The 20,085-nt window shown below is 40.3% G+C and overlaps 1 protein-coding gene across 5 annotated transcripts in view; it reads left to right on the top strand.

The window, feature by feature from the left end:
- Positions 1-19,572, top strand: part of LOC133630853 (zinc finger protein 521-like) — a 289,433-nt gene extending 269,861 nt beyond the window's left edge. For all 5 annotated transcript variants that reach the window (XM_062022664.1, XM_062022661.1, XM_062022663.1 and 2 more), the window contains one exon: positions 18,487-19,572. In XM_062022664.1, the coding sequence (XP_061878648.1) occupies positions 18,487-18,516 (30 nt within the window). In that variant the 3' untranslated portion in view covers positions 18,517-19,572. The remainder of the gene's footprint in view (positions 1-18,486) is intronic.
- Positions 19,573-20,085: the final 513 nt, after the last annotated feature.

Here is a 20,085-nt window from a genome sequence, read left to right as displayed (position 1 = left end):
TTGTCCACACCTCCCTTGTTGCGGTTGTAGTCTAGAATGATGACTGGCTTCCTGTCCTCACGATCGCTAATGTCACCATCTGTGTGCAGTGTGCTCAGAAGAACTACATTGCCCCAAACCTCTCTTATGACTGCAAGTTTGTCTGTCACATGTCTTGCTAGTCTTGACTCACGGTCATCAAATTATATCAGTCTTGAGTAGGTGTGAAAGAGTTTGAGTGGCATTGTGGCTCGGAAAATTGGCCTTCCACTCTCTGCATCCCATAGACTAGTTGCAGCCTCACCTCGGGACCTGTATACACCGGCTAAGATTAGCAGCCCTAAGTAGGCCTGCAGGTCAGTCTCATCCATCTTTTTCCAGCTGTCTCCATATTTGCAAAACCCTCCAAATTTGTCATCTCCAGGATTATTTTTTCAATTGCTGGTGTGATAAACAGGTAGAATGTAGAGACAATGTCATGGGCATGAGAAATGGCATACCTTGTGGGTCCTGGGGTCATCTTTATGATGTTTTGGTCTACATGCCTGCCTTGTTGGTCATATGCTGCTGAGGACCATGTTATTTTGCCATTTTTTGAAAGGAAAGTCTCTTTCAGCTTCAGGTTTTTCTTCTTCTGAAGATGATTCATCATGCTCTGGATTGTATTCCTCCCCATCTTCTTCTTCTGATACATCCTCCACTTCCTCTTCTGAATCAGAGTTGTCTTGCTGGACATCTGAAAAAATCAGCTCTAGAGCCTCTTCAGCGGTATAACGCACACTCATGGCTTCAGCACAGACAGATTACGGGGCCCTGTCATCTGCAGCACCTTTATAATCTCTTGAAATCCACAGAAAAAGAGTTCTGCTACTGATGGACTATAACAACTAAAACATTGTAACATGATGTGATGTATAAATAACTCTGTGACTTTGATATCAAAACTTTGTGACTCACAGGTCATTTTGACCTGAAAACCCCCTTTGTACATTTTTTTGTACAGCTTACATGGAAATGTGAATAAAAGCAAAATTTCACTTTTTCTACTGTTGGTGCCAATCTAGGAAAAGTCATTAAATTTCAAGTTAAAAAATATCGTTTAGGGGATTTTTTTTTTGTTTTTAACACAGTGGCTGGTCAAAATGACCCGAGGACAACAGGAGGGTTAAGCAACTAAAACAATATAATATATTAAATAATAATACATTAACATAAAAAAAATGAAGGCAAATTGAGCCACAATAACTTAACAGCACCATAGGCTCAGTAGGCAGAGATTACAAAGGAAAATAACAAGTTCGCCTTTACGTAAACCATAAACTGATAGGTGTGGGCTGCACCAGTGGGAACCCACTGTGCACTTCTGACTGGTGTTTGTATACATGCGTGTGTGTGTGTGTGTGTGTGTGTTTGTGTGTGTGTGTGTGTGCGTGTGTGTGTGTGCGTGTGTGTGTGTGCGTGTGTGTCTTTGTCTGTGTGTCTATGAGGCTGCAGTGCGTTAATAAATGTCCCTACACGATGTACATTTGACAGTGATTCATAACAGGGAAGCTAACATCAGCCTACGGTGACAGCCAAAATATCTACTAACGTTACTTACCGCGATGTGCTTCCTCAAATTTGACGTTGAGTTCATGTAAGCTTAAGCTTGTTAAACATGTGACCGCCTGGCTCTGTTTGATTGGTGAAATGGAGTCAAACGTCACCAGTAACTGCATTTGATTGGTGAAACTGAGTCAAACGTCACCAGTGACTGTATTTGATTGGTGAAACGCAGGCATGTGATAGATCCTACTTTGAAGGTCTGTCTGACAAACCAAAACAAACAAAGCATGCATTAACAGATCGATAAAAATCAGTAGCGAGTAGCGAGCTCAATGTAGATAAATGGAGTGGAGTGTTATGGTTGGACTAAGGGGAGGTGACGGCGACAGACACTAGATGGCATTGTGAACAATGATTTATTATATATATTAACTATATATATATATATATATATATATATATATATATATATATATATATATATATATATATATATATATATATATATATATATATATATATAATAATCAAACTATACAAATAAACAATAGAGTGGAGTGTGAACTAGATCCAAAAGTGTATGTGGTGTTAGGCTATGTGTGTAGTTAGCTGAAGTGTGTGTTACCATGTGTTGAACGAGAGATGAGGAAGTCCAGGGTAAGAGGGGAATCCGTGTCCAAGCGGGAGGTCGAGATCCAAGGGGGCAGTCCGAGAAGCAGGGGAACGACGAGGAATGACGAGACACACAGCAACGTCAAAACACGGGAACGGAGGTCTGCGGTAGGATGACACGACAATGAAACACAGAAGGGAAAACACTGAGCGAGCAAGATACATAAAGCAGGAGATGATCGCTTACTGTACAGTAGACTATATTCCGGCGCCTGATGGCCGGTTCAGCAGGCTTATGAAGGCAGCGTCCTCATTACCGACAGGTGCACCGATTGTCAGTGAATGATTGCAGCTGGTGGCTGCTGCAGAGCGGAGACGCGCACGGCGCGTCCCTGGAAGTGCGCCGCGGCCGTGGGCGTGTCCCAAGGTGAGACAAGCAGGGCGCAAGGATGAGAGAGCGCATGTGGGCGTGGCCCGCGGTGCGCTCGCCATGAGGCACAGATGAGGACGCATTGGAATGCGCCCTGGCCGTGACATGGAGTAAAAGTAGCCATTCCTCTCTATAAATATACTCAAGTAAAAGTAGAAGTATGTTTCATTAAAACTACTCTTAGAAGTACAATTTATCCCAAAAGTTACTCAAGTAGATGTAACGTAGTATATGTAGCGCGTTACTACCCACCTCTGGACATAATTGACCCAGTTTTCCCAGTAAGAAGTAAATTACTCCAATTTATAATTAATAAAAGCTGTTATCTTCTCCATTTTATAAATGTCCATTGTGATTTCCATCCATAGCTTCAATAACAAGCTTTTCAATGAGGAGAAAACCAAAATGTCCTTTGTGAGTGGTAATATAGACCAAATATAATTATTCAAGGTAAAATTAGGGTTAGGATTTAAAGTCAATGACTAAAAATAAGTAAATAGCTCTTAAAATAATGGACATTTCCAGAAATAAAATTTAAAATCTTGGCAAATGGCAAATAATCTGCAGTATATATGTCAGAAAAGGGGAAATTCATATCAGTTCCCTTTTAAAGGCGACAGTGTGTTTACACTTATGTGACAATTTCTTGTATAAAACATTGTTTGTTTAATTAGCACAGGTTTATTAGTAGCTACTTCTTGAACAGACTTGTTCTATTTTTCAATTTTTTTCAATGAGGAAATAAACTTTCATATTCTGAACTAGCATCCCAGAACTTGACCTTAGAGCAGGCCTGGGCAATTACTTTGACTCAGGGGGCCAAATTTAGAGTATATCTATTTTTATGAACACTAATACAAAACCTCACAATAATGTCTGAATGTTAAAAACGTTATGACAGACCGCCTTAAAAAACGGAATGGAATTTTAAATTTTTATCTGAATGAGACACCCAGAGTGTATGTGAAAATAAAGAATGTAAGATTTACAATATTAACTATGAACGATAAAACACCGAATATTGACAACATATGAACGTCACACCCCCTCTCGATTGACATATTTTACAATTAAGTGAAACGCAACAAAAATGCGACAAACAGCGAAATAAGAACGCAAAGGGTAAAAAAATAAACCCACCTAAAATCTGATACATCTGATGTATCACTAAGCTTTAGAACTTTCTTGTAAAAATCTCCTTCCGCGTCTGTCCCTGACACCCGCATTTCAGGCTGGACGCTCAGGAAACACTCTGTGGAAACGCTCCCCACCCACACTGCTTGGTGCGTCGTCTGAGGTGTTGTGACTTAGATTACCATAGTAACTAATTAGATTACCATAGTAACTAGTATATCATGCAAAAGCGCAGATTCCAACCATTGAAATACTTTGTATAGTTCAAGACTTACGGTCATTTGAAAACATCACTGCACATCATAATGGCAGCTACAGTTTCCATCTTAAAGATCTAAAAAAAATATTTGGGAATGTCCGGCGGGCCAGATTGAAAAGCTTAATGGGCCTTAGAGGTCCCACTGTAGTACAAACTCTACCGCCAATCACATTGGAGTGATGCACCGCTTCCATTTGAAAAAGGTGTGCCGATTGGCACTCATTGTCGGACGATTAAAAGCCTATTCTCTGGTTTGATGAAACATGAGTGTGCAGATTGGTGAGTGGAGGAGCTGATGTGGAGTAAAAGGGCTGTCAAAGAGTGTCCCCGACTGAAGTGGTTAAATGAGAGAGTAATTGTGTTTTGTTTCTGGGACTGACACGCAGAACCCCACGGACCCCATCTCCCTCCCAGTGACAGGCAGCCGTCCTCCCCCCTCGCTCTGTCTAATTAGAGGATGTAGCCCAGGGCTCATGTCCCAGGAAGACCCACCCCCTTTCCCAAGATGACTCCCCTAAGAAAGCCCTTAATTGGGTTCTTTAGTCATCGTCTTCATTTTGGCTTTGCAAAGGCATCTGCGTGTGTTGCCATCACCTCAGAATACACTTTGTATCGCTCTCTTGTGTTTTTTCATTTCTTTTCTGTCTCTCTCGCCGGCCCTCTCGCTGATGCTTCCCCCTCGCCTGCCCGTCTCCCACCTTCCCCTCACTTAATGAGGCCCCATAATAACACAGCAGTTGTGCAGTTGTTTTGCTACCTCAGTCAAACAGCGGGATCAGCCCGCTCTAACACCATTGGCTTGTCTGCTTAGACAGGCTAATGACTATCATTCAGTGCAGCAAAGCGCGCACAAAAAGGCCGTCTGTCATCTTTGGAAACATTTGCTTGTCAAGACGCCATTTTCCAGCATTACACCGTTGTAATTGTACGGGAGTATTCAGCGGGAATATGACAAAGGAAAGCGAGGAGATCCATCCTCGTTGTCAGCTGCGCTCCGACCGGCGGCTGTTACAGTACCGCCATGACTCCCCGGGCACCTCGCCTCAAACAAGACAGTCTGTTGCCAAGGAAACCAGGCCGGTTGTGGCACAACAAGGGTGTTTTGGGTGGGTCATCCCTCCCCACGGCCCGATAAATGATGACCGTGGAGAAAGCCAACTGCTCGGCTATTATTAATTTATTTGATTGTGTTCTTCATTGGCTGGGTTGGCCGGCAGTAAGCCTGGCCTGAGGTCAAAGCAGGGAAGGTTGACTGTGGGGAATGCTCAGAGTCAATACTGGAGCCGGTTCAACACACCATTAAAGATCAAGGCCGGATGCTACACCCTTGCTTTCCTCCAGCCCACACACAGGAGTCGTGATCGCTAAAACAAGTCCAACTTTTGCAAATAAACAAAGATGCAGTTCGGCCATCACTGTATGATACAAAATAATGGAGTTACCGTATTTTCCGGACCATAGGGCGCACCGGATTATAAAGCGTACTGCCGATGAGCAGGTCTATTCAGTTCTTTTTTCATACCAAAGGCGCACCGGATTATAGGGCGCATTAAAGTGATCATATTATGATTTTTTTTTCAAAATTTAAAACACTTCCTTGTGGTCTGCATAACATGTTATGGTGGTTCTTTGGTCAAAATGTTGCATAGATTATGTTTTACAGATCATCTTCAAGTCGCTTTCTGAGCATCTCTTCAAGATGCGCCGTTTTGTGGGCAGTCTTATTTACGTGGCTCACCTTCGACAGCGTCTTCTCCCCGTCATCTTTGTTGTAGCGGTGTAGCGTGCAAGAATGTGAGTGGAAGAAGTGCCAAAAGATGGAGCTAACTATTTTGATGACATTCAGACTTTACTTCAATCAACAACGGAGCAGCATCTTCTCATCCGTGGCTCACTAGTGCAACAACAACAAGGCCGGAACTCTCTAATAACTAAAGTTCCTTGGGTGAATAATGTAAACTCACTACACCGGTATGTTTTAGTGCTTTCATGGTGAGTTTACTGACATATCTAAGTAAGAACTTTACACTACTTTATATTAGAAATGGCAACAGCGGAGAATGAATGTCCCATAACAAGAAGATAGAGAAAAAGAAGAAGTTTATCGATTGTGGTGTCGCCACGGACTACAAAGGCGGAGGCGTGCAAATTTTCAGGATTTATGCAGATCCCAAATACAGATCAGCAGGTACCAGAAGGTAAGAAAAGTTGCTTTTGCATAATATTGCGGAACAAAACGCCAGATAATGTCTTACCTTATACACACACCATAATAATACTCGTATGTTGAAGCACAGTACAATCCATCAGGCGGTGCGGCTTCATAGCTTACCAAAGTCGTAATAAAACATTTTGATAGATTTTTGAGCGCTGTGTGTAAAGTTCCATATTTTCAATGGAACATATAAAAAGTTGGTGTTGTTTACTTGAGTCATATTGCAGTCCACACATATCTATTTTGTGTGACTGCCATCATATTGCAGTCTACATGTATCTCTTATGTGTGACTGCCATCTACTGGTCACACTTATCATTACACCATGTACCAAATAAAATTGCTTCAAGGTCGGTAAGCACAACCATAATTATGCCGTACATTAGGCGCACCGGGTTATAAGGCACACTGTCGATTTTTGAGAAAATTTAATGATTTCAAGTGCGCCTTATAGTCCGAAAATTACGGTATTCGTAGTATTAGGATTAATAGTTATGTAAACATTGGACTACATTAAATAAGTTGTATGGCAGCACCGCATCATTCTCAAAAAAAATTTGTGTTTTTGGTTACATTATTCTGTTATGTTGCTACACCACTGCAAACAACAACCACAATAATAAACATATTATCTTTATTAAGGGAGAATTTGGGATGCAGCTGTAGTATTTGGCTCTCCTTATACTGTGACTAGTCGGGTTTAAATATGCTAGAAGCAATATTCCCAGTAATAATAAGCAGCTCGGTACCAATCTACCCTCTTAACTTGAGGCTTGTGGAAAATCGTCTGCATAAATACAGCTTTCCAAGCAGTGGCTAAAGCCTGGCTTTAGTGTAACATGCTGGATAACAGCAGACACAAGGCTCTCTGCAGGTATTAACATTATACTAATCAAACATTGTTAGAGCTGCGATTAAGCCCGACATCTTCCCTCTCTGTGATGTCGGACAATAGGAGCTAGTGTCTAATGCGGCTCGCTCACATGAAAGGGAAGACAGAGAAGAATCCCTCCCTTCTTTCCTCTGCGGCGCTGATGCAAGCCGCGCACCTCGCTTGCCTCACCGGAGAGAGGATTCTCTCCATGGAGGCCGCAGCAACGGGCCCATAAAGAGTGATTACTTCATGAATCAAGTCGGCTACTCGCCGTTTTAGTTCTGAACTTCTCCCTCTGCAAAGCAGCCCTAAATTCCATAAGACACATTGCACCTGTTTGCATGCTGCAGGGTGTTCTCCCTCTTCTTCTGCCCTGGAGGGGGTTGCTGTGGGGTGATGTAATCGGATGAAAGTGGGGGTTGAGCTGTGGCGCCCAGGGACTGGAAGGAAACCGCTTGTGCTGCCCGTCTTCATGTGGTACAGAAGTGGGTTGATGTAAGAGAGCGGTGGTGATTCTGAGGTGGACTGTGCAGTTCACTCCAAAATCACTTCGAAGAAGTACCTCATTATCTGAATGGCATCTTTGCAGAATGTCTGCAAAACATTTAAGGTTGAGCACAATGCATTCCATCAATTCGTTCTGCTTTTTAAAGCGATATTTACCAGTAATATATTTGTAGAAATAGAAATAATCTCTTTTAGAGTCAAACTGTTGCTATTTTAAGACCACAATCAACCATAAATTTGTTTTGAGGAACATTTTAATGGACTGGACTACAGTGCATCCGGAACGTATTCACAGGACTTTACTTTTTCCACATTTTGTTATGTTTCAGCTTTAATCCAAAATCGAATAAATTCATCTTTGTCCTCAAAAGTCTACAGACAATATCTCTTTTTGTTTGTTTTTTAACATTTTGCCAATTTATTAGAACTAAAACATCACATATACATAAGTATTCGCAGCCTTTGCTCAATACTTTGTTGATGCACCTTTGGCAGCAATTACAACCTCAAGTCTTTTTGAATACGATGCCACAAACTTGGCACACCTACTGTATCTTTGGGCAGTTGCGCTCATTCCTCTTTGCAGCACCTCACAAGCTCCATCAGGTTGGATGGGAAGTTGTCATCCAGGATGTCTCTGTACATTGGGGGTGGTTTTCAGTGGCAGGAACTGGGATTAGTCAGTATAGAGGGAAAGATGAATGCAGCAAGTGTTCAAGTTAGTTTAAATTAATTAATACATTTGGCCTGCCACATCGTTTCATGGGGTCCGTGAAATAGGTGTGTCAATAAAGTACTGCATCTTTTTTATTCGCTGTATTTATTCTTTCCATTTTGCCCCCCCAGAAAATGCATGTAGTGCATATCTGATCATGCAACAAATATTATATCAACATATATTCCAATGATGATCTTAATACCCATCAATTCGTATGTAAAAAGATATAATAATCAAATGCATAGTCAATTGTGTAGTAATACCGCAAGGTGGTTACGCATTAATATTTATATACATTTACTTATAGGCGGCCGTCTGAGGGAAAACCCTCAAAGAAAACGAGTTTGACACCCCGGGTTTAAATACATTTTTTAAATCATATATCTATATGCCTTCAGATCAATGTGCAGACACTTTCCTAAAAATAAAAAAATAATGGGTAATTTTATTGTGCATTTTATATTTTATTTTATGTGGACTTAAATGTCAAAGGATGGCCTAATACACAATGTCAAAATGAAAAAAATATCTGTACCTTCAGAACACATGTAAGAGTTGTACCGTATGGTTTTGGGTTTTGTATATATATACATATATGATATACAAAACCCAAAACCAGTGAAGTTGGCATGTTGTGTAAATGGTAAATAAAACAGAATACAATGATTTGCAAATCCTTTTCAACCTATATTCAATCGAATAGACTGCAAAGACAAGATACTTAACTTTGTTAATTTATGCAAATATTAGCTCATTTGGAATTTGATGCCTGCAACATGTTTCAAAAAAGCTGGCACAAGTGGCAAAAAAGACTGAGAAAGTTGAGGAAAGCTCATCTAACACTTATTTGGAACATCCCACAAGTGAACAGGCTAATTGGGAACAGGTGAGTGCCATGATTGGGTATAAAAGCAGCTTCCATGGAATGCTCAGTCATTCACAAACAATGATGGGGCGAGGGTCACCACTTTGTGAACAAATCCTTTCGTCCATCCATGGTTCTACCGCTTGTCCCTCAAATGCGTGAGCAAATTGTCCAACAGTTTAAGAACAACATTTCTCAACGAGCTATTGCAAGGAATTTAGGGATTTCACCATCTACGGTCCGTAATATCATCAAAAGTTTCAGAAATTCTGGAGAAATCACTGCACGCAAGCGATGATATTACGGATCTTGGATTCCTCAGGCGGTGCTGCATCAAAAAGCGACTTCGGTGTGTAAAGGGCATCACCACATGGGCTCAGGAACACTTCAGAAAACCACTCTCAGTAACTACAGGTCGTCGCTACATTTGTAAGTGCAAGTTAAAACTCTACTATGCAAAGCAAAAGTAATTTATCAACAACACCCAGAATATGTAAATATACAGTATATATATATATATAAATACAGTATATATATAAATACAGTATATATTTATTATATAAATAAGTGCTGGTAAACAATTAAGATTTTATTCAGATTAATCACACTTCTGAATTTGGATTAATCACAGGTTATTACCTGCTTGCATGATTTAAGTTAAGTTGGAAAAAAGACCCCAATATTTGGACACAAATGCAATTTTATCGTGAGAATGTCAACTTTCTGAAACGTTTTACTTGAATGCACGTCATTTATCTGTTCAAAACTGGGCAAGCGTTTTAGCGCAAGTCCGATCAGGTAGTATTTTGAAGTGAAATGTTGCCCATTGAACAACCTGTACTGCTTGTCAGGTAACCATCGGGGTTAAGACATTTTTTGTGGGATTCATCACATGAGTTAACGCTTTATTTTGACATATCTAACACACAGTATAAATAATATCATGATGGCCTGATATTTCTTATCCTTTCTTGTACTGGAGAATGTCATGTAGTAATAATTGGTTTTAGACCAACTTTTCAGCAGGTTAGTGTGGCCAGCAGGTGCTTGAAAGGATGAAGGAGATTAACGTTTTGAGAAAATTGGAGAAAAAAGGCCAGAGTTTCAGGAGGGAATAGGATGCCATCGAAGGCGGGCTAAAAGGCTTAATGGAGGCCATCTAATCCGAAATTGCCGTAATTCTGATGACACCATTAGCGACATCCTGCTCGGACTTTTTGGTCATTTTCCTGCATCTCGTGTCTTATTCTGGCTCTCGTCGAGAAGTGACTTTTTAAGTCTCCTTCTTTTTGCAAAAGCGACTATGCGGCATCCGCGGAGATGAAGGTATCGTTTTCTTTCAATCTTTCAACACCACCTTCGCTCCCCCGTCGCCCCCATCTCCCTTTAGCTTGCCACTGAAGTCGTTTAACATCGTCCTTGAGAAAGCCCTCGGTGTGAAAACTAGTGGTGTGTTTAAGGAAAATGTAAGAAGGCAGTGTGTGTGTGTGTGTGTGTGTGTGTGTGTGTGTGTGTGTGTGTGTGTGTGTGTGTGTGTGTGTGTGTGTGTGTGTGTGTGTGTGTGTGTGTGTGTGTGTGTGTGTGTGTGTGTGTGTGTGCGTGCGTGTGTGTGTGTGTGTGTGTGTTTGTGTGTTCTTGTATTCCTACCCTTCTTGAGACACCAAGAAGGAAAAGTACCTTCCATATGAGGACCGGTGAACAAGTTAGGACATAAATCATGGTCCCAATATCGAAAACCATTGCATCTAATAGAGAATGTCTCATTTGCACCCCTGGTGGTGAAATCTATCAAAATTAGGGTGGTCCCAAAAAGGAGGGATTTTTCAAATTGACTGTGTGTCGGTTTTAAAAGTGCTCCCCCTCTGGTTAACATATGTAATAACAAGTGTGTGTAAGAAATTGAAAAGCGCCCCCTTTGGCCAAAATTAATAAAATTAATGAAATAAATATGTATATGGAGACATACTGAAATAACTTGAAGTAAATAATGAAGAATATTAAAGGCCTACTGAAACCCACTACTACCGACCACGCAGTCTGATAGTTTATACATCAATGATGAAATCTTAACATTGTAACACATGCCAATACGGCCGGGTTAACTTATAAAGTGCAATTCTAAATTTCCCGCCACACTTCCTGTTAAAAACTTTTTATTATTCTGACGTATGCGTGTGACGTCACGAGGACAAGGGAAGTATTCGGAGCCCGGAGAATCCTATACAACAAGCTCTGTTTTCATTTCATAATTCCACAGTATTCTGGACATCTGTGTTGGTGAATCTTTTGCAATTTGTTTAATGAACAATTGAGGCTGCAAAGAAGAACGGTGTAGGTGGGATCGATCGGTGTATTAGCGGCTGGCTGTAGCAACACAACAAGGACTTAGCAGACGCCTAGCCGATGCTAGCCGCCAAACCCACGGATGAAGTCCTTCGTCGCGCCGTCGATCGCTGGAACGCAGGTGAGCACGGCTGTTGATGGGCAGATGAGGGCTGATGAATGGGCAGATGAGGGCTGGCTGGCGTAGGTGGAGCGCTAATGTTTTTATCATAGCTCTGTGAGGTCCGGTTGCTAAGTTGCTAAATTAGCCTTAGCATCGTTAGCAACAGCATTGTTAAGCTTTACCAGGCTGAGAATTTTTAACCGTGTAGTTACATGTACATGGTTTAATAGTATTGTTGATCTTCTGTCTATCCTTCCAGTCAGGGATTTATGTATTTTGTTTCTATCTGCATTTGAGAACGATGCTATCACGTTAGCTCAGTAGCTAAGTGTGTCACCGATGTATTGTCATGGAGATAAAAGTCACTTTGAATGTCCATTTCGCGTGCTCGACTCTCATTTTCAAGAGGATATAGTATCCGAGGTGGTTTAAAATACAAATCCGTGATCCACGATAGAAAAAGGAGAGAGTGTGGAATCCAATGAGCCAGCTTGTACCTAAGTTACGGTCAGAGCGAAAAAAGATACGTCCTGCATCCACGAATCTTTCATCCTCGCTCAAATTAATGGGGTAATCGTCGCTTTGTCGCTCCAAATCTCTCTCGCTCCATTGCAAACAAAGGAAAATTGTGAGGAATATTACCTCCTGTGACGTCACGCTACTTCCGGTACAGGCAAGGCTTTTTTTATCAGCGAGCAAAAGTTGCGAACTTTATTGTCGATTTTCTCTACTAAATCCTTTCAGCAAAAATATGGCAATATTGCGAAATGATCAAGTATGACACATAGAATGGATCTGCTATTCCCGTTTAAATTTTAAAAAATTCATTTCAGTAGGCCTTTAACCAATTACAAACAAAAAATTCCCCCAAAAATTATAATTAACTAAATGTATCAATGTGTCGACCTTTTTCTTATAAAATTGGGAATAATTTCTCATATTCTTCCTGCTTCTGTAATACTGCAATATTTTCTCGTAAAATTATAAATTTTTAATGTAAAATTATTACCTTTTAATGCAAAATTGTGACATTTGTCATATAAAATTCTGACTTTTATCACAATATTGCCAATTGTTTTTGTTGTTCTTGTAAAATGGTGACATTTTTTGAGTAAAAATGTGACTTTTGTCATAATTTTGCCGAGCAAAATTCCGATGATTATTATAATATTGCCAAAATGTTTAAGTTTTCTTATACAACTGCGACTTTTGTCAAGTAAAATTACGACTTTTTTCATAAAATTGCCAAAATGTTAAGCTTTCGTTGTAAAATTGCGACTGTTATTGAGTAAAATTCCAACTATTGCACAAATTTTCATTTTTTTGACTTGCGTTGACTAAAATTACGACTGTTACTATAATACTGCAAATGTTTTTCTTGTGAAACTGACCTTTTTCTTGTGATTTTCCAACTCATTTTTCACAACAAGCTTCTTTATATTGGAATAGTATATACAGTATATATTATTAATGTTGTAAATACAAATCTTTATATATCTAGAAAGGGTGGTCCTAAAGAGGTAGACATTTTTCAGAGGTTTCAAGAAGGTAAGAAATACAAGAGTGTGTGTGTGTGTGTGTGTGTGAGTGTGAGTGTGAGTGTCTGTGTGAGTTAGCTCCAGTAGAGCTGGGACATGCAGTGATGGTGGTGGGGGTAGGAGCCGCTCCCCAGAGGGGTTATTTTCCCCTCTAATAGCTGTTACGAGCCCTACATTATATCCAAGGAGCTACGTTCCTTTGGGGTCCGCACACATACACACAAATTGTGTTTCTCTTTCTCTGCTGTCTCCACACACACACACACACATTCTTGTATTTGTTACCTTCTTGAGACCTCCGAACAATGTCTACTTCTTTAGGACCACCCTTTCTAGATGTATAAAGAAGTTTCTTTACAACGTTGGAATTTCACAAGAAAAACTTAGAATTTTGGCAGTATTATAATAAAAGTCGTAATTTTACTCAATGCAAGTCAAAATTTTACAAGAAAAACCAAACATTCGTGCAATATTATGATAAAAGTTGAAATTTTACTCAATAACAGTCGCAATTTTACAAGAAAAAGCTTAAAATGTTGGCTTTTTTTTTTTTTAAAGTCGTAATTTTACTTGACAAAAGTCACAATTTTTTAAGAAAACTTTTACATTTTGGCAATATTATAATAATAATCGGAATTTTACTTGGCAAAATTATGGCAAAAGTCATAATTTTACTCCAAAAAAGTCACTATTTTGCAAGAACAACAAAAAAACCAAAACTCTATATGGCAAATGTCATCATCATCATTTTCTGAGAAAATATTGCAATATTACAGAAACAAAAAGAATATTGTTCCCAATTTTATAAGAAAGAAGTCGACACATTGTGAGAGAAAGACTGCTTTTAGTTTTTTGTTTTTTTTAATTTATTTTTTGTTTGTAATTGGTTTTTAATCTTCGTTATTTACTTCAAGTTATTACAGTATGTCTCTATATACATATTTGTATTTTTATTTTATTTTTTATAATTTTGGCCAAAGGGGGCACATTCACATTTTTTACACACACTTGTTATTTCATATGTTGACCAGAGGGGGTGCATTTTTAAAACCGACACACAGTCAATTTGAAAAATCCCTCCTTTTTGGGACCACCCCTAATGTTGATAGATGTCACCACCAAGGGTGCAAATGAGACATTCTCTATTAGATGGAATGGTTTTCTGTATCGGGACCATGATTTATGTCCTAACTTGTTCACCGGTCCTTATATGGAAGGTACTTTTCCTTGTTGATGTCTCAAGAAGGATAGAAATACAAGACCACACGCACACACACACCCACACACACACACACACACACACTCACACACACACACACACTCACACACACAGTCCCAGCCGCTTTGCTCTCTCCGTGTCAATATCCTGCCATTTGAAGTCACGTACTACCAGGGCTTCTGGGAGTCAGGCTGACGGGTAATGGGCCGCGTTCATTAATAAGGTTGCCGTGCTCGTGTCCCTCCTCGCCAACGCCAAGGATGTCTTCACCGTGGGGGTGGAAGCGGAGGGAGCGTCCCGTGGGGACTCTCCTCCCAGACTCACTTAAAGGAGCTTTATTTCTGAGGGAAGGGGGGAGAGGAAAAAAAATACACCAGGCAGGGTGGGGGTCACTCTCCCGTTCCCCGTCAAACTGCTTATTACCCCACCTGTCGGGGAGTAATCGCCGCGGCTGAAAGGAAAGCTGTCGAGGTGTTTAAGCGCTTTATCTGGAGGCAGCTGAAAGGGTAAAGAGGGAGGGAAGGAATGCACCGGGGGTTAATAGTCACCCCCGGTGCTGCACAAACACATTCTGATTGAAGGATAGATTTTAAAAACTAAAGCTAATGATGATAATAGCCTTTGCCGTGTTGTGTTTTTCGCAGTTTTGTATAGCTGATCCTCAAACTGCGGTAAATGTACCCTAAGTGGTACGCATAAGACTCACTTGCTTAAAGTGCAGTGTTTTATTTTCCTATATTCAAACAGTGTTACTGTACAAACTGTGCGTAATGTTACAGTGGCTGAAAATATTCAAATATACGTTAAATAAATTAAATTAAATCAAACCTCGGCTTGGTTTTTAATGAATACTTAGGCCTACTACATTTTTTTTTGCAAATAATCATAAACTTAGAATTTAATGGCAGCAACACATTGCAAAAAAGTTGGCACAGGGGCATTTTTACCACTGTGTTACATGGCCTTTCCTTTTAACAACACTCAGTAAACATTTGGGAACTGCGGAGACCAATTTTTGAAGCTTTTCAGGTGGAATTACTTCCCATTCTTGCGTGATGTACAGCTTAAGTCCGGGGTCTCCGTTGTGGTATTTTAGGCTTCATATTGTGCCACACATTTTCAATGGGAGACAGGTCTGGACTACAGGCAGGCCAGTCTAGTACCCACACTCTTTTACCACGAAGCCACGCTGTTGTAACACGTGGCTTGGCATTGTCTTGACGAAATAAGCAGGGGCGTCCATGATAATGTTGCTTGGATGGCAACATATGTTGCTCCAAAACCTGTATGTACCTTTCAGCATTAATGGTGCCTTCACAGATGTGTAAGTTGCCCATGTCTTGGGCACTAATAAACCCCCATACCATCAGAGCTGCTAACTTTTGAACTTTGCGCCTATAAAAATCTGGATGGTTATTCTCCTGTTTGTTCCGGAAGACACGGCATCCACAGTTTCCAAAAACGATTTGAAATGTGGACTCGTCAGACCACAGAACACTTTTCCACTTCGCATCAGTCCATCTTAGATGAGCTCAGGCCCAGCGAAGCCGGCGGCGTTTCTGGGTGTTGTTGATGAATGGCTTTCACTTTGCTTAGTAGAGTTTTAACTTGCACTTACAGATGTAGCGACAAACTGTAGTTACTGACAGTGGTTTTCTGAAGTGTTCCTTAGCCCATGTGGTGATATCATTTACACACTGATGTCGCTTGTTGATGGTCACACTTATAATTTGGCCATGTACGAAATAAAATCGCTTTGAGGTCGGTAAGCACAACCAAAATTATTCCGTACATTAGGCGCACCGGGTTATAAATCGAGTTTTGAGAAGATGAAAGGATTTTAAGTGCGCCTTATTGTCCCAAAAATATGGTATAGCATGTTGTGCAAGTGTACCTAATGAAGTGTCCTAGGTGTGTGTTCTCGTGACTGTGTGACAGGTGTGTCTAGTCCGTGCCAGTCGACAAAGTCCTAGGCCGTGTTTTAAAGCGAGCACAGCAAGTGGGGCATGTAGTTTGCATTAAAGGGATTAGCAGTCACTTCAAAAGATGACCTGGATTCTGCCCACCAGGGACACCAGTTACACACCCCCCGGTCCACACTCCCTTTAAAGAACCTGGCACAGCTGCCCCGCTGCAACCACTCCACAATCATCTGTGTGCGTGCGTGCGTGCGCATGTTAGTGTGCATAAATTAGGGGGAAACAACATAACAGAGCCAGGTTGTCACTTTCTCAGGGTACTGTACCCTCTCAGGAGGATATTATCGATTTGTTTTCATGGTCTTTATATTAATATTTCTAAACATTGGGGAGCGGTATTGGGCGGAGCGATGTTATCTGTCATAGGTGCTGCACTTTTTTCTGTCAGAACTGGACTTTACCGAGCTTAATCCCTCAGCCGGGGAGTATCGATCAGCACGTCTGAGTGGAGTGCAACTTAATTGGATTGAGGATAATGACAGCTTGATGGTGAAATGTCAACATGATCGCAACGGACATTTGCCGGGGAGTTGTCTTTCTACCGCATTGATGCAAACATATGCCAATTCATCTCACGTTTTAAGTCATTACCTGTCAGAAAAGTGTAAAAAGAAGTTAACCACGGTATAAATGTGATGACAAAGCATTTTACCTTGATAGTACTGCTTTGAATGTGAGTCTTTTTCTCCAAGCAGACCTTGTTTAGAATAAGTGTTGCCAGTATAGATATATATATATATATATATATATATATATATATATATATATATATATATATATATATATATATATATATATATATATATATATATATATATATATATATATATATATATATATATATATATATATATATATATACACAGATATACATATATACATACAGTGTGTACATATGTATGTATGTACACATTATATATATATATATATATATATATATATATATACAGCCATGGTCAAAAGTTTCCATACACTTGTAAAGGACATAAAGACATGGCTGTCTTGAGTTTACAATAATTTCTACAACTCTTATTTTTTTGTGATAGAGTGATAGGTGTTGGTCACAAAAAACATTCATGAAGTTTGGTTCTTTTATGAATTTATTATGGGTCTTCTGAAAATGTGACCAAATCTGCTTGGTCAAAAGTATACATACAGCAATGTTAATATTTGGTTACATGTCCTTTGGCAAGTTTCACTGCAATAAGGCGCTTTTGGTAGCCATCCACAAGCTTCTGGTTGAATTTTTGACCACTCCTCTTGACAAAATTGGTGCAGTTCAGCTAAATGTATTGGTTTTCTCATATGGACTTGTTTCTTCAGCATTATCCAAACATTTAAGTCAGGACTTTGGGAAGGCCATTCTAAAACCTTAATTCTAGCCTGATTTAGCCATTCCTTTACCACTTTTGACGTGTGTTTGGGGTCATTGTCCTGTTGGAACACCCAACTGCACCCAAGACCCAACCTCCGGGCTGATGATTTTAGGTTGTCCTGAAGAATTTGGAGGTAATCCTCCTTTTTCATTGTGCCATTCACTCTCTGTAAAGCACCAGTTCCATTGGCAGAAAAGGCCCAGAGCATAATACTACCACCACCATGCTTGACGGTAGGTTTGGTGTTCCTGGGATTAAAGGCCTCACCTTTTTCTCCTCCAAACATATTGCTGGGTTTTGTGGCCAAACAGCTCAATTTTTGTTTCATCTGACCACAGAACTTTCCTCCAGAAGGTCTTATCTTTGTCCATGTGATATATATGTGTATATATGTATATGTACATATATATTGGCATGAGAGGAAGACAAATAATTGTAGCTTCCTCTGTGTTAGCATGTTTGCTTCGCAGTCAAGGACTGTAATCTCCGTCAATGCGTCTTTGTGTGGAGTTTGCCAGTTCTTCCGATGCGTGTGTGTGCCTTTTCTCACAATACTGTGGCTTCCTTCTACAATCACTGTGTCTGTAAGGGCTGGGATAGGCTCCAACTCACCCGTGACCCTAATGAGCAAGGACAAGCTCAAAAGAAAACGGATGGCTTTTGCGTCTAATGTTGTTGACAGATGCACAGTCGCAGAGGATACAAAAAATGGCCCGGTTTCAACAATGAGGGACAAAAGACAAAAAACACGAAGCGACCATTAACCACGTTTCCTTCTGTGTCCTTGCAGAACCACACGTTGACTCAGCACAGCAGCTAACGTGGCGCGGACGAGCGACACAAAGCGGGACGTGATGCGGGAAATGCAGCCCGACCGCCAATTACGGACGGCCCCACTCGTCGTCCCGCTTCAAAGATTCAGCTGCAGAAAACATAAAGAAAGCGATGTGAGCATAAAAAATAAAAAAAGAGCGGCAAAAGAGAAACATTGCCCTTGATTTGCTTTAAAAAACAAATTGTAAATAGACTTCTTCATGCGTTGCTTTACTTCCTGCAGCTATATTGCTTATACGCTATTTGCCAATGTACAGTTGAACATGTCTGACTTTAAAAGAACCAATCATGGGATTTGTGTAAAGAGGCGAATGAAACCGGAGGAGTGTTTGCATCAGCAGCGTGTCGCTCCACAGCCTGCGCTTGGTCAATCATGAGGGCGGACCCTGAAGGATCCGGTCTCCCGGATCTGGCCCGGGAGCGTAAAAAGGCAAAGCGGGACAGGATGCTGAAATATGCAAACGCAGTGACACTCGCCATCTGACTCCACCTACACATTTTTACTCTTGATGTTTACTGCTCCTCACAGCCTGGAGATGACTGGAATTGTTTTTCAAAGGTTTTGTTATACATTTGTTCTGAGTGAAATTACATTTCAATCCGAGGGGGGGTTATAATATAAATATATATATATATATATATATATATATACGCAAATACAGCCTGTATGAGGCGTGTATTTTACTTACTTTCCCGGCTCTCCTGGAGAGTGGCCGAGTGCTGCCCAACTTCTCTCCCCTCTCGCCCTCTCTGCTCAAGCTGGAAGCCACTGTGGCATTAAATGTTACAACAACAACAACAACAAAAAAGTTTTGCATTCATTAAACCCGAGATGCACTTTTGTATGAAACTTTCATGTTTTGACATTTTGACTTGAGAATCGTTCGTACACAGTTTACGGGAAAATCGCCATCTCCTGCAGCAAGAGAGATGCTATCTCCAGTGTTACTCCCATGTAATGTACAAATATGGAGCTCTGTATTTGGGCAGACCTCGTTTTTTTGTGTTGCACATGTGATGGAAATATTAAAAAGTATGAGGAAAACGCTTCAGTGTTTACGTATCAATTGATTTGTGACTATGTTTTATGATCTGGTTCCAAGTCATTTATTATCAAATATTCTAATAATAATTAGGACACCAGCCCAGTATTTAATTTTTTTAAAATATTGTCTGAATTTAACCCTTACAAAAAAAGGTGAAATAACTGAAAACATGTTTTATATTCTAGTTTATTCAAAATAGCCACCCTTTGCTCTGATTACTGCTTTGCACACTCTTGGCATTCTCTCAATGAGCTTCAAGCACACCTGTGAAGTGAAAACCCTTTCAGGTGACTACCTCTTGAAGTTCATCGACAGAATGCCAAGAGTGTGCAAAGCAGTAATCCGAGCTAAGGGTGGCCATTTTAGAATATAAAACATGTTTTAAATTATTTCACCTATTTTTGTTAAGTACATAACTCCACATGTGTTCATTCATAGTTTTGATGCCTTCAGTGACAATCTACAATGTAAATAGTCATGAAAATAAAGAAAACACAGAAGGTGTGTCC

The sequence above is a fragment of the Entelurus aequoreus genome, linkage group LG16 (assembly GCF_033978785.1).
Source record: "Entelurus aequoreus isolate RoL-2023_Sb linkage group LG16, RoL_Eaeq_v1.1, whole genome shotgun sequence".
Lineage (NCBI taxonomy): Eukaryota > Metazoa > Chordata > Actinopteri > Syngnathiformes > Syngnathidae > Entelurus > Entelurus aequoreus.
The sequence above is the reverse complement of the archived record's forward strand: the minus strand, read 5'-3'. Positions and strand labels throughout refer to the sequence as shown.